We start from the raw sequence: 15,817 nt of genomic DNA, 5'->3' as shown, positions 1-15,817 counted from the left end.
GCAAACCGTCGGCGCCACCCGGGTGGGTGGTGGGAAAAGTATACTTTTAGTGTCCAAAATTATGTACGGAGATCACTTTGATGTCAAAAATTTCAATCGGATCACTTTAGTATCAAATCGGATCACTTTAGTGTAAAGTCGAAGATAAAAAGATCACTTTGGTGCCTCGGGCGAGAATTTCCAGTCAAAATTGTCATGTGTCATTAATAATTATTTTTTTTAATAAAAATGACATTTAAAAAAATAAATAAATCCACGTGGACTTTTGCACTTTAAAATAAATTAAAATAAAACAAGTTCAAATTTAAAAATTAGGTAAAAATTAAATTAATTTAAAATACAAACTTTTATTTAAAATAAAATTAAAAATAAGCTAAAATTTTAAATAAAAAAAACCCTTAGACTTAAAAAAAACAAGTCTGGGGGAGAAGCCCTTGCCGCCTCCACCATCGCCGGCAATGGCCCGAGTGAGTTGCCAACCACAAGCGAGGGCCTGTACGCCCTCACCTTGATGGTGGCGCCACCACTTGCCATCACTAAATAAGGGCTACGAGAGCCAATTTACTGTCGATCGTAGATGCCATCATTTGATGTCACTATTGAGTGAGGGTCGACGCCCTCATTGAAACTTCAGTAGTGGCAAGCAATGGTGTCATCGCTATGCGAGGGCCCTTGCATCCATCGGCCAGGCCCGATCGCCCTTGTCGAGACCATGGCAAGAGTCACTAGCCCTTGGTTTATGGAATTATGTATAGTCATTAGTTTTGTCGTTATACTAGTTCTCCAGGTAATTTTTTTTACGTAACTTCATTTAAATTTTTTTGCTGACGTGGCTATATAAGTCTGAATGAAATTAACTCATTCTCTTTTTTTTTTTTTTTTTCCAATTTCTCTCTTTTTCTTTTTTCTCGTAAAGTGTCAAGTCGGATTTGAGAAGCAGAGTCTCGCTCCGATCCCGCCGTTTTCGAGTCCGAAGATGGCGGCGAGCCTCCTCCTCCTCCTCCTCCTGCTTCCGGCCATCTTCCCCCTCCTCCTCCATCTCTCGCATGCCTCCACCGAGCTCCCTCAGTCAACGACGTGCCCAGCTCAACAAGTCCGCGACGGCTTGGTCTGTGAATTGCGCGATTTGAGGCTCAAGGTCGCTCGCCTCGGTAAGTTCCCTCCTACAATCTGAATGCGTTGAGCTCAGTGGAGCCTGTGTTTGAGCGAGCAGACGGCTGGCCCAAATAGATCGTAAGGAGGTCCGAACTGTGAACGAGCTTGTGAATTTGTGGGTTGGGGCAAATGATTACGTCTGGAAGGTTGTGGAGTAGAACTGAACGATGGCGAAAGGTATTAGTCTCTGTAAAGATCTTTCTTGGGAAATTAAGCACCTGAAACGCAAGTCAGTTCAGGTTCTCATTCTGAAGATTGCTTGGTGTGCTTCAATTCAGTATCTTTGTAGGGCCAGAAATTATAAGATTGATGAGGGAGGATCACAGTCAACTGACGATATTGTAAATTTGCTGAACATGATGAGAAATTCAGATTGGTTATGCTATCTGGTATTGGTAGAAGAGTAGTTAGTGTTTGGCACAAAGCTTCAGTGTACAGCTTGGGAGATCGTGGAAGTAGGGTGGCAAGGTCATGTTTATAATCTTATTGGGTCGAACATTCTCTGAGTGATTTGTGTCTTGTCACGTGATATGCAATGAAAATTCACTTGCCTATATATATATCTCTCTGACGTTTCTCGTTCAAAGTAGTGATTTTTTTTATGTGTGAAAGAGCCTTTGAGTTGCTATATCTGTTTGGCCATTGCATCTTTGACGACAAGAAAATAAGTTGTGTGTGTTCATATTATGCACCATTGGATGCCTTTACTCTTCTTTTGGGGAATTCACAGTGTTAAACCAACTTTGGTTTCCATTACAGTTCTTCTTTTAGGCTTCCCCGACTAGCTTCTGGTGGAAAGACTCACAGTATTAAACCAGTTTTGAATGCAATTGCTTCTGCCATCAATATGGAGATTTATCGTATTACTCTGTCTACATCCTGGTTATTTGCTTGTATAGCACTTAAAAAAAAATCTCAAACTCATGGTTATTGTCCCTGGAATTTTGTCTGCCGCTGCATCTGTTTGTTCGAGAGGGTACCGACCTTAAATGAGAGTCACTGATGGGACAATGCAGAATCCATCCTTGAAGAGAGGACCCAACACTTGGATGCGAAAGGCCTTCATCTCAAACAGCATGAGAAGCTAGTTGAAGAATTGTCACATAAGATCATTTCCCTGCAATCGACTCTATACAATGCCAATGTAAGTAACAGAAGTCAAGGTTCTACGTGAGTCATTACTGCACAACCTTTTTATCCATGCAGTTTTATTCGTTCCTCTTGTTTCCTGATATAAATGCTTCTCTCGGCCAATGTAAAAATGTAGAACCATTACTTTGTTTTCGGGAATTCTGTATCATTTACCATGAATTATCGCTTGAGACCTCTCTCTCTCTCTCCCTGTGCATATGTGTTCCCATCTTGCTCTTCGATTCTTCAAGCACTCACTAGATTAATCTTCACTAAATGACGTTTGACATCTTGTGTATGTGCATGCTCATTCATGTTTCTGCATATGTGCATTAGTATGCATGTGTAGTATGGGCATGTTTAACGTTGTGCGCATGTCCCACGCGTGTGCGCATGTGTGGACATTTGCATGGTGTTGTATGTGCATCCCCTCAAGTATGCATGCGCATATGCGCCTGCATGCTTATGCCCTGCCCATGTTGACACGTTTGCTTGTAAATGCATGCACTGGAGCGCATGCACCCTAGTGGGGTTTGTACCTGCTTAAGGCACAACTACATATTGATGCAACATCTACCTGCAGATTTAAGTAATCATCTCGACTATTAGCATGATTTGTAAGACGATATTATGACAGTAAATACGGATCCTAGTTTGATTTTGATTAACATCAATTCCATGTCGGATGCATTCTTCAAGAGAAGCTTTTTAGTGACTGCTTTTCTTTCTAAAAGTTGCAGGATGACTTGTCAAATGCAGATAAAAGGCTAAGAGCTCTAGAGGAAGAGGTTCCATTTCTGTTACATTTTGCTTAGAGCATCCCATTTGGTATCACTTTTTCAGTTTTCCTTGCTCTGGGGTTTCCAAAATTATAAATGTTGGGGAGTGAATCTGAAAGTTCAATTGTTATTCAAAAATAACCTTTGGATGATTAGGTAAGACGTCTATGGGCTGCCTCAAGAAAAAACAACTTTGATCTTCATGTCTTGGAATCTAAAGCAAAGGAAGCTGAGGCTAGACTGGAAGTTACTGCTTCAAAAGTCGAAAAGGTGAAAATTCCTACATACAGGATGATATGTTATTGAAAAAGGTTAAGGATGCTGGAGAAGGTGAACTCTTGTGGCTATATATAAAACACTTGTATGTCACGAGCTTTCTTCAATCATCTCTAAGTAGTTTGTGTTAGATATGTATAAATGACAGACCTTGTTATCATTAACATTGTCTTACCAGATTGTCTGTTTTGCAACCTTTGTCGTTGAATGAACTCCTTATTGTCTAGTATCATGGGTTACAATACTCTGATCTTCATTAACTACAGGTCCTCAATTATCTTCCAGTTTGGCATTATCAGAGGAACCCCAAAAATGAGTTGACTAGACACCATAATTAACTCCTGTAGAACACATGTATATATACTTCTTACATGCAAAACACTGACTCAAGCCTAGAGCAGCTACATCATACCTGAGAACATATACTTCTCTTTTTGTGCATGTGACAAGAAGTTTACCAAAGGAGCTACATCATGGACTTTAGTCAATTCAAGTATATAAAATAAAGCATAGTAGTAAACAGTTGATTGATGGCAGAGACTATGTTTTGGTGCATCAGGGTTATTTTCAAGGCTTCACATTGACTCTTAGGACTTTCAGAAAGGGTTTCTGTCGATAGGGGATTTTTGCAGCTTGGAAAATGGTTGGTCTATATCTTGTAATGGAGAAAGAGAGTAGCAGCTTTTCTTTGGCCATGAAAGGAAGTAGTAGGTCTTGAAGGAACAAATAACTGGTGGTGTTGAAACAACAAAGATCTTTGTATAGATGTGTAACAAGCTTTTCGAACTAAGACTCTTTACTGATGAACTATCCAACTTTTCTTGCGTTGTTTTCACATTTTCATTTCTTTGTTTGCGTTTTGGTTGTTTTGTGGGACTTCCCTAATGTCTAAGGGGATTTTTGTCCAAATGGTTTAGTGAGCTCTTATAACAGTTTAAAATAAAAATACTGTTTGTTTTAGAAAAACAAAAATAAATAGAAGAGGGATGAACTTCATGCTAAATGCTGTACAAATAGCAAAGCCTCCATTGGTCTTTCACTTGCTTAGTGGAACTGTACAGTTTCACCTAATTCGCTGGTTTGATAAATTTTCCTATATATCTTACGTTACAGAGGACTCAATGAGCCATCCTAGGTCTGATTCTTTTTATGACGTTACCATCACGTTGGTTTGACATCGCAAGTACAAGCTGTAGATTTTCTCAATAATTATCGAAACAAGAATATTACAACGTATGCCATCAATTGTGCAGAGGCTTTGGAACAAAAGAGAAGTATTGTGCATGGCCTAACCAATGCTTTTAACTTCTCTACCGTGGATATTTGAGCGCATTGTTGTACTATGTTCTTTGTTTAATTATATTTGCTCTTCTTCTCACGATATGTGTTCCCAGTTCTGTGGAATTTAGTTAGTGGTGTATTTATACCATAAGGACCTAGAATTCTATTAAACTGTAGTCTTGTGCAACATGTGTTCTAGAAAAATTTCAAGAGTCCAGGTTGACTTGCTAATCTTCCAGATTCCCTTGCAAATCTTCCCTTGAAAATCACTTGTAGAGTTACAAATACGGAAAATGTAAAGGTAGATATGATGTTCTAGCTTGTCTAGAGTTCTAGAAGCTCATTAAAAACCTATTTTCGCGCTAGGATTGTGTATTTGTTGTGGCACATCCGTTATAGTAATCTTTCATTCACTTTGCTTACAGCTGGCTGACATTGTTTCAGAGCAGTGGATTCAAGTTCAGCACCTTGAGCAGGCTCTCCAGATTACAGAAGTATATCTTGATATCCGCCTCTTGTGTGATTGACTTTACTTCATATAGACCATTTCTTCCTCCTGGTTCAATATGCTCCTTTGTTGATCAGGTGAGGACTCTAAATGCTCAAAGGAGAGTATATCCAACAAGATGCACATTCTTAAAGGTAATTGCTGGTATATTACGTACTATTCTGGATGCCATTGAAGCTCTGAATATGATCTGGTCTGGTCAATTAGCTGTGATGGTGATAGGTTTAGCAAATGGTCCTGTCTTTTAAGCTCATAATTCGCGAAGTTTTTGTTTTTTAATGAGATATACTTCATCTTCGTGGATTATAGTTTATTGACAGCATCACCAGCAATCATCTTCAGATGGTACGTGGGATGTTACATCACTATTCATTTGTCAAAGTACCTACATCAACTTCTCATCTCTCGAGGGCTCTGCATCTGTCCAAGAAAGCCTTCTTGGCTGGGAAGAAGTATCATCATGAGGTGTGTACATAACAACAAGGACATGTAGTGTATACCCTAACAGGGTTCTAGCTTATTGCATAGCTACGTACTGGAGTGGAGACCATTTTTTGGTTATCGTCAGAACTTCTTTGCTGTGAATGGAGATATATGCTGAAAATTTGACTAGCCTGCAACTATAACTGTTAACCATTGTCAACTTAAATCTGAGGCCATGTGTAAAACTTGGTAAATTTCTTGTATCAAGTGCATTATTTAGTATTTTATGTATGTTCAGAATATGGGGGCTCATATAATTTTACAAGCAAACTATGAAATGCACACACACATGTATATTGTCTTGACAATCTTCTGTGAAAGAAAATTTAGCTATTTGATTTCATTTGCAGCTACAAGGTTTCATCAAGAGAGAGATGGAAAGAAATGAGATCATGGCACCACTTGCAAATGATGAAGTGGTGTTTTTTGTGGTATGATTCTACCTATATATTAGTTCTTCTGTTCCATTGCTCTGAAAAATCAGCAGCTTACTAGCCTTCACAACATTTGCTACATTTCAGGCATCTGCTATCGTTATGTTCCCTATAATGAGCATTTGGGTATGGTTCTCATCACTGCTCCAATAAAAGAAGCTTGCTCTGTTTGTCTGTTCAAAATGAAGACAACGCTTCCTGCCTTGCTCTCTACGTTGGTATTGGTAGGAAAATATTGGCACGGCTGAATTAGATCTGTACATAGCACTGAAACTCATTTTCAATCTACTTCAATACATACTGTCTCCAGCTGCATTCTTGACAATGTGAGCCTAAAATGGTATTCACGCTTTTCGAACTTTTCTTGATTGGGACAGGCACTGTGTCTTGGTCAAATATCTTGTAGACTAGTATGGAAAATGCACTGTCACATTTTCTGCTGTGCTTTCAAACTTTTTTTCTTTACAACTTTTGCCTTTGACCTGATTTGTAATGATTTGGATCGTTAGTGATCCAAACAGAAATTGATCTTTTGGTTGGGTTTTTCACTTTCTCATCTCTTTGATTTAGAAAGAAGTAATGATGGTAAAAGCAAGTTCAGGATTGATGTGTAAAAACAGGTTTAGTACGTCTAGGTTGATATGGTTCTTCCTCTTGTTTGATGTGTGAATGAATGTGCCTTCTCCCGGGCTGGATCAACATCTAAGTGGCCTGGATGATACATCTCATTCGACAGCCCGATCAGCCGGCTCCTTTAATAAATCTCATTGGACGGCCCAATCAACTGGCTGCATGAAGAAGTTCCTGAGTTTTTAGTCGAAATCAATTGGGTGAGGAAGCTCCTCAACTTTTCGGTGATGGGGCGGGTTTTGACGAGTGGGTTTGATGTCGAGCCTCACTGCTAGAACCGGAAAAATATGTGGCCATAAAATAGAGGGATTAAGTGGAATAGAATTGATTGAGTGGCGGAGTCGTGGAAGCATCTCTTTCTTCCCTATTTTGGACCTTAGCTCCACTGTACAATATACTACTGTTGAAACACGGAAGAATTGAAATCTTAGATCAAAACGCTATGTCCCCTGCTTTTACAAGGTAAACTGAATCTGCCCATGTCAAGCCTGTGCCGCAACCTCTACTATAACAAATTTGTCAGATTACTCATCACATTGTGCAAATTTGTGTGTTGTCTTTTAGAAAGGAAATCATTGTAGAGCAATCTTGGTAGTAAAGAAATTGATTTAGAATGGCTTCTACATCTTAATGAATCATGCAAAACCCTATCAACAGATGATGGAGGGGGGGCATTGACCAAAATAAAAGAGCACATGGAGATCCTAAAACATGGGTAAGAGGTTCAATTACACACAGAATTTACCCTTTTATCTTTCCAATAAAACTCTCATGCAAGACCTGTTCTTTCGTTAAACCCTCCTGTCTGTCATTTTCTAATTAGGGAAACAACCTCTTCGAGAAGCGTATCCGTTGCTTTCTAGACTGATTCATAGACTACACAAGTCGAAGGCAATATGTCTGTTCGATGAGGGCTAGACGACAGTTTCTCAGTTTTATTCGCCTACACTTGCTCCTCCGCTCGCTGGTCGAGAAGAGGGTGACGAAGGAAGAGTCATAGGGGCGGAATGAAGTAAGCCCATTCAAGTATGGGGCGGGCGCCTTCAAGCTTTCTTTCACAGGACCAATTGAAGCTTTTGATTGGAGCAGCTCCGTCCCATTCATCACTGCTTTCTGTTAAAAAGAAAAGAGTTTCTCCTCTCCTCTCCTATCCATCCAATATTTAGGAATTCTTGACGGTATCGAGGTGGAACTTGGCTCGGGGGGGATACAGCTCAGTTTTGGATTGAAACTGAATAAAACTCCAACTTATGCCGATCCACTTTCGTTTTACAAACTAGTTGGTTTCCAAGCACTTCCAAATCGACAGGACACCGTTGTCGGGGGACTCGTGACATCCTCGTTAAGTTAGAGTTTCGGAAATCGATCTCATCGTCCCACGTCGGTCAACGCCCTTGGAATATCAAAGTTAGGACGTCAAGGTTCGTGGCTCTTTTTCCGGAAAACAGTTCGAGGATTTTCCTTTTTCCTATTCTCGCGTAATCTTGGAGCTAAGATTATGTTCGAGATATGGTGACTCCTTTTATTATCAAAGCCGTGTTTTGGTTGTAACTTTGGATGCTTTTCCTTTTTCTATTTTCTCAGTTTGTCCTGTTTCTCCTCCCTTTTCTACTTTCACTTTCACTTTACTGGTTAAAAAATTCATGACCCGCATAACAACAAAGCCAACCTCTATGGAAAAACTTCAAACCCCTCGCAAACGAACTTTCAAAATGGTACTTGTCTTTAAAAAAAACCCTCAAATTGTTGATTTCGAAATAGTACTTGTCTTAAATCTTCACCGTCCGGCGACCACGTGCGTCTCGTGTGCGGTTTTACTCTCTACGGCGGTGGCGGTTATTTCGAAATTTTGCAAGGTGGGTTCTTTTGAATTTCCCCCACCAACGATTGTGAAAAATGGTGAAGTCTCCCCCGCTAATCACGCAATGAACCCCACCAAATCCGAGAAAGAAAGCTGGAAAAAACAAAAAAGAACAAGGAGAAACAAAAGAGGAGGGTCGAAGACATGGGAGACACAGCTTTTGGTTCAACCTTCCAACGCAAGAGTTGACAAAAAAGACTTTGCGCCATCTGAATTCCAACTGCTCCTTTTCCTTCTCCGTTTAATTATTATCATAATTATTCCATTTTTTTAAAATTTTTTTTTTTATAATCTAATATAGTACGACTATATTTTTGGCAAGCTTGTGCTTCCTAGGGTATATATAATCAATATATCTAACGACTAAAGCTACTCCTCGATGTGGACTGGATGATATTGTTATGCACCTCCAATTTCATCTTCCAAAATTGAATGCCACAGCTAAAGAGTAAATGCCATTGCCCAACTTTGTGGATACCAAAGCTTTTGTTTGTGTGGGGTTGTTCCTCCCCCTATCAATCCATTGCCGACTCTTCTTTTGGGCTTTACTCTTGGGACGTGTTAATTTTATTTGCCTTTTGGCCACCATGTTCTTGGATTGATGGAGCAAAATCGATTTTTGTATTGCTCAATGAAAGAAGCTTAAGCTAATAGATGGAGGAATATTGTGTGTATGTAAGAGCATATGGATCTCGCAGACATGCGATGCGAGATATCATAATACCCCAACTCACGTGTAAGTCGGATAAACAGCAACATGTGGAATTTGTCAATTGAGGCCGCATGTGCGAGAGAAATTTGGACAATACTTGGCTCTGATACTAAGCCACGATGCCCTACCCCAAAAGCTAAGTCTGCAAGCATAGGGATATATCTTATATACATATGAATAGCATATAAGCTCTATAGACAAATGATATGAGGTACTTTAATAATCTACAATCAATACATTTAATTAATCGGCGAAATTCCAAAAAAAAAAACACATTTTTATTTTCCTCGATCTCCTTCCTCGAGCGAAGTGCATTCAATAAGAAAGTAAAAGTGGCCGATGAATCTGGTGTTGAAGGCCAACTCAAAATGTAACCTTTTTACCTAACATCTTTGAATTTTGGAGGGTCCGATTTCAAGTACTTGCTTAACGCCCTCAAAATTGGAATTCAAAGCCCTACGTGCTTTAGTTGGCAACTCCCTTTCCTCATAAGTAGGTTTAATTTCTATTGGTTGAGTCTGAAGATTATCAGTTATGAGCACATTGTTGTTAAATGATCTACTAATGAAAGTTATGACATATGTGTTTGTACATAATACGCGGGTCGTGCAATCATTTTCATATAAAAGTCATATCTACCGCCATCAATTTGGATAACTCAGTTTTCGCCACATCAATTTATTTCAGCAAAGAGTGGGTCCGATACATTTTAAAATGCATCGACCGTAAAGAAATGAAAAAGGGTCATATTAACAGGTGTCTCCGAGCTAGTGAAGTATACTTTATCCGGAATTGTTGAGTTTTCAAGACACCGATTGCGCATAATACGAGAGCAATCAATGTATCGAAAACTTTAGGGTTTAGCTAATCAGTTGCTTAAAAATGTGACCCCGAAGCACTCTTTAACAAAGTCCAAATAGAAATTTAGTGTATTGGGATTCTTAAAATCAAAATTCAATGACTTTATTATACAATTGATTAAAGTTTCCTAACCAGAATGCAATTTTCTCCAAGAAGTTATCATCCGAGAGAGTTGTGCAATGGGAACACAGCTAGAACTAGAAAGTATGGTATAGTTAACTTTGGACCAAAAGACAAAATGACCTTTAAAGGTCTCTAATTATGAACGGATAAGAGCCTTCGGGAAGATCTCATGGTGATTATTATGGACTTGTCCCCATAACATATTATTCTCCAAATCCAACTTTTATGGAAGAACCTCAAAAAAAAAAAAAAAAAAAAGTTGAAATTGAGGTTTGGCTCACCTTCCTCACACTAGTGATCAAACCCTAAAGAGTACTACTCCACAGCAAAAGTGAATTAACCCAAGAGTAGCATGCAATAGCATGAGTCCCCCACCGCAAGAATAGTGGCATTATTTTAGCTGTCACGCGTACGTGAGGTAGGGCTTCACTTATGCAGGCTACATTGTATTTTATCCTATTGTCATTCGTTTCCTCCTCCAAAAGGGTGTCATGGACCTTTCTACTCCTCCGAGATAACACGGGATGTCCGAAGATTTCGATTCAACCGAACATCTCCGCGCGGTAGAGGTGAAAAATTTCGTCCGCGAGGCGGTGAGTTGGGCATTCGGAGCTGCTGCGAGTGGTAGACGCTGTGATTCAAATACAGGATCTGCCCCGACGGCATGCAAATTTAAGGGCATCGATCTTTGAGCGCCCGACCAATCGCTACGAGTGATGGGGCTGGGGGCATGGGAGGATGATTTTGGAGAGAGTAGAGGGACTAGTACCCAGAAGAGCATGGCAGTAGACAAGAAGTAGAGGAGGGGCACATGCTGCGTGCACTATGAAATGGCCATTATGTCGCGTGCCCCACCCACTCCTCCTCAATTCACGCATAATCACCCGCCCATCTTTCCCTTTCGCTTTTTGGTTTTTTTTATTTATTTGGATTTATTTGCTCCATATATGTTTATATGTATATGCAATTCTAATAGTCATTCCCCAATTTGCCCTTTTCCCATTCTAAACTAAACTTCAAAATGGTACCCTCGCTTCAATCCAATGTACAATGTTCGAGAACTTACAATGGACCCGCTCATAAGATACAAGAAAAAAACCTAAGTTGGCACATTATGCTTCGGACTTTTAATTCATGCACAAACAGCGGAGAAAAAAAAAAGGGTGTTCTTTTAAATTGCGCACAGATGGTGACGTCCGCTTGTTCTTCTTTCTTATTCTAATTACGTTCATTCAATGAAGAATTTCCTTTTTATACCGGTGTTTTCAATCATAAACCCTTGTACGCTCATGCCTAAGACTTTATCTTCCCTTTGGCTCTTTGGTAAAGTAAGCAATTCAAGGAGGGAGGAAAGAGAGAGAGAGAGAGAGAGAGAGGCAAGAGGGGCTTTGGAGAAAAGATATGGAAAGTGTGAACTTCAAGTCACATGACTCCCTCTCCCTCTCTCTCTTAAGGGACAAAATCACCATAAGTGCCGCAAAATCTCAGAAAAAAGCAACATTAAATCAATCGAACCATAATTAATTTGTAATAAAAGAGGACCCAAAGAAGAAAAAGGGCTTCATGCCAAATAGTGGGCAAATTTTTCTTGAGAGAGAGAGAGAAAGAGACAGATCCATATATAAATAAAGCAAAGAGCACAAAATATTCCTCACTACCATAGTCTCCTCAACACTACTATTCCCAAAAACCAATCTCTCTCACTCTCTTTTTTCTCTCGTAGTTCCAAAATGGTCACTCCAAAACACTTCTTCTTCGCAACGCTCTTGATTCTTGCCTCCATCCATGTCGAAGCAAGAGAGGTCAGGGAGCGCGAATCCTTCAGCAAGTTCACCAACGCCAACGACAATGACGACACGGAGAAGGCACGAGTCGTCCCCCACACCACGGAAGAGGCTCTCCCCACCGCCCAAGAAGAGGCCTTGAAGAAGCAGGAGGACCAGGAGCAAGAGCCGGCCTTCCTCCCGCAGACCCAGAATGGATATGGCCTCTACGGTCATGAGGAGATGTTCGAGGACACTCCCGCCACCACCACCGCCACCACCCGTGACCGCCCGTCCAGGACGGCGATGCCGGACGACTCATTCTACAGCTACCCGAATGGCGATTCCGAGAGCAGCAACAACTATTACAACGATAGGAGGAGCGACAACTACTTCGACAAGGATGCTTACGTCACAGGCCAGAGGGAGCAAGCCCGCGACACTTACTTGCCGGAGGAGCAGAACTTTGACGGCAACGCTCGGCTTCAAGATAGTAGCTACACCACCGCCACCGGCTCCCGTGCCACCACGAATGACCGCAACAACTACTATACAGGCGGCAATAGGTAAGCGTTATGGTCGAGCTAATAGTATTAGACTAAGCATAAACATCACTTAGCAAGATTTAATGCTATGCTCGAAGCAAGCGACATAAGAAGCGCATTCAGCATAAAATTTTATGATACTTTGATTATTTGACGCTCCAATTTGAACAAAATGTGGTTACATATACGTTTTCTAAAGGATGCTTTTCACGTTTAACTTTCAAATTATGCAAAGAAAACATGTGACGGATGTATCTCGCGTTCGCCGTCAGGTATGGCGCCGGGAAGCAGGAAGGGATGAGTGACACGAGGTTCATGGAGAACGGGAAGTACTTCTACGACGTGGACAACGAGGAGAAATACTACCAAAACAGGTACAAGAATTCGAGGCCCGGGTACTCGACTCAAGGTTACTACGGCAACGGCGACCGCACCAACAACGTCAACCTCTACGAGCAGCAGTTCGACAAAGTCGACCGCGACTCCATGGGACGATTCCAGGACCAGGAGGAGTTCCAGGAGAGCCAGGACGATGAGTTTGTGCCCTGAGCGAGAGAGGGAGAGAGTCTGATGAAGCTGATGGATCCTAAGAGGATCAAATTGAATGGGGTTTTAATTATTCATGATATGTTTTGGATTATGGCGTTTTGTGGTGGAAAAGAGAAACGTAAAATGTTAAACTATACATTTTTAGCTTTTTTTAACTTTAATTTGTGACCTTGTTTTGCAGTATTCCCTGGGACTGCGTGTTTGGAAAAAGTTGGGGGTGTGGAAATGTATTTGGAACAAAGTTGAGGATCTAATAATAAATAATAATAATAATAATAATAAGTGTATACGGAAGGGGGATTATGCATTTTTCCTTTTTGGTAGGTCCAAATAGAAATTAGGGGTGCGCAAAGAAACCTAGAACTGGTCCGGTTCCCAGTTCCAAGTATGGAACTGCCCATCCGGACCGGACCGATAATATATAATATAGATTATTTAATTATAATTTTAAAAAAATTAGATCCCTAATTTGAAACATGCTCATCTCTTTTTAAGCTCTCACCCCGGTCTCTCCATCTCTATCTCTTGACTCACAGCCTCAACTCTTAACTCTCATCGACTCAAGACCTCACCTTCGACCGTTTATTGCTTCCCTCTCTTGCTCTCAGTCGCCTCTATTTGCTTGGTGGGTCCATAGAACCAACGAACGGTTCTCCGGTTTCAATTTTTCAGACCCGGCCCTGAGTGAAAAATTCCCGATTTTAGGGTGGGAACCGCCCATCCGGACCATGCTCATCTCTAACAGAAACACAATAAAGAGATTTTGCATGCAACTGGATCCTTGGTTGAACCGATTCTGAACTAATTAAAACCAGCTTCGGTTCGAACAAGCTCAATGCACCACTACTCTTAAGTACTCAATTTTGAAAAATCATAACCAAGTCCAACGAGGCCGGTTCTGGAGTTCGGCCTTGGTATTAACCCATCAAGAAACTTACCACCACTAACAAGTTCTAATGGGAAATACATTCATAGCAATAATATTACATAAATATTGATGTGATATGATTATTAAGGAATTGGGATCCATTCGATTCGACTTAGAAGGTAACACAATGCATCTAAACTTACCTAGCTCCCTAGCCAAATGTCCATGGCATGCTCATACACTCAATTAGTTAATCATGCGTATTAGCAAGCACTTATCCATTGTCTAATGCAAAAATCTTGTATCTTATACGCATTAAAGAATCTCATTACATAAACATCAAAGAGTGCGCATGTTGTTCAATCTTAAGTTACTGGTGTTCCAATGAAGAGTCTTAGTAACACTGCAGATGCTTTTGTACGAACCCATGATTAAGGAAGACGGGGTGGAAATGTTGGAGATGATAATGCCCCCCATGAACTACCAAATGAGCCCCCACCAAAGCCTGCAAATCACTCGTCAGCATCAGACAATTGAAATTGAAAAAACCTGGTAATTTCTGTGTAAAATGTTGCCATGCACGAATGTCTAGAAAGATTTTCAATAAATCGCAGAGTTCCTCTTTTTTTTTTTTTTTTTTGTCTAAGGGCTTGCCAAACTTTCATGATAATTCCTCGAAGGACCATACCAAATCTCTCTTATACAAGGAGTTCCATCTAGAATCCCGAATCCATCGAAACGGCAGTGATAATACAAGCCTCGAGAGATTTCTTTCATAAAAAATTTTCTTTTGTGTAACACCCTCTTATTTTGAAACGACGTGTTATTCAAATAATCCTACATATATATGAATATGTCTCGATAAGACTATTTGAATATCGAAATACTATCTTAGATACAACCGTCATCTATTACAATTCGTACCAAAATTGTAGTGACTGGCTAATTAGATAACGGGTTAAAATATTTTATTTAGATCTATTGTAATTATGTCGTGTATTATAGTAACCTATGCACAATCATAACAATCTGATCTTCTCTCTCTTTTTCTGTTTTTCTTTCTTTGATTTTCTTTTTTTTTTTTTTTTTGGATTCACCTCCGAAGTGGTCCAATCGAAGCCTGCCTGGTGCCTGCCTCATTCCGATCCAAAATGTTCAGAAAACAAGACAAGAGCATCCTCGTGAAGCATTTAAGGAGAACAATTTGAATCGAAGGGACATTTGTATTGTCCCACTTGCGAACCTGTTTCTAGGGGACCAACCGGAAATCTCCCAGAGTTCTGTCACGAGGCGTAATAATTATAATATAGACATAAGAACAAGTTAACCTAAGATAATCTTACTTCCAACATAAGTCATCGGGGTTCCCCAAATGTAAGAGTGACCGCTTCAATCAATCTAGTACCTCCACACCCAACATTGAACCAAAAACCAAAATATAAAATAACACAAATGATCCTTAAATTTTGATCAAATATGCAACGTGGTCTATAGACTTTAGATACATATTCAATTTAGTCTATAAACTATATGAAAATGTTTGATGTTTTTATTGAGCTTGAAATAATGGAATGACAGCATCGAACATTTTCATATAGTTAAGGAACTAAATTGAACATGTATCAAAAGTTTAGAGATCGCATTAAATATATTTAAAGTTCATGGACCATATTACACACTAGTGCAAAGTCCAGAGACGGCATTGAACAAATTAAAAGTTTATGAATTACATTGGACTAAAATTCGGGGACCATCTATATTATTATCCCAAATTAAAATGATGTTTTAGGTCCCACACATTGCTTGGCTACCAAGTCTTTGAATGCATCATAAGACAATAGGCCTCACTACCATGGTA

The 15,817-nt window shown here is 40.0% G+C and overlaps 2 protein-coding genes across 6 annotated transcripts; both read left to right on the top strand.

The window, feature by feature from the left end:
• Positions 1 to 910: 910 nt before the first annotated feature.
• LOC115726879 lies at positions 911 to 6,631 on the top strand. 5 transcript variants are annotated; one of them, XM_030656948.2, is made up of 9 exons: positions 911 to 1,151; positions 2,172 to 2,299; positions 3,027 to 3,074; positions 3,222 to 3,335; positions 5,048 to 5,116; positions 5,208 to 5,264; positions 5,440 to 5,595; positions 5,964 to 6,044; positions 6,135 to 6,631. In XM_030656948.2, the coding sequence occupies exons 1-9, from the start codon at positions 977 to 979 to the stop codon at positions 6,198 to 6,200; spliced, it is 894 nt and encodes a 297-aa protein (XP_030512808.1). In that variant the 5' UTR covers positions 911 to 976; the 3' UTR covers positions 6,201 to 6,631. The 5 variants fall into 5 exon arrangements, with proteins under 5 accessions (XP_030512808.1, XP_048132336.1, XP_030512809.1 ...); XM_048276379.1 differs by having other exon boundaries at positions 3,021 to 3,074; positions 5,072 to 5,116; XM_030656949.2 differs by having other exon boundaries at positions 3,021 to 3,074; positions 5,473 to 5,595.
• Positions 6,632 to 11,875: 5,244 nt separating this feature from the next.
• Positions 11,876 to 13,306, top strand: LOC115726865 (protein E6-like). Its single transcript, XM_030656933.2, has 2 exons — positions 11,876 to 12,563; positions 12,815 to 13,306. Exons 1-2 carry the CDS (start codon positions 11,965 to 11,967, stop codon positions 13,089 to 13,091), a joined length of 876 nt encoding a protein of 291 aa, XP_030512793.1. The 5' UTR covers positions 11,876 to 11,964; the 3' UTR covers positions 13,092 to 13,306.
• Positions 13,307 to 15,817: the final 2,511 nt, after the last annotated feature.

Source organism: Rhodamnia argentea, chromosome 3 (assembly GCF_020921035.1).
Source record: "Rhodamnia argentea isolate NSW1041297 chromosome 3, ASM2092103v1, whole genome shotgun sequence".
Taxonomy (NCBI): Eukaryota; Viridiplantae; Streptophyta; class Magnoliopsida; order Myrtales; family Myrtaceae; genus Rhodamnia; species Rhodamnia argentea.
Note: the sequence above shows the minus strand (reverse complement) of the source record. Positions and strands in the feature narration are given on the sequence as shown.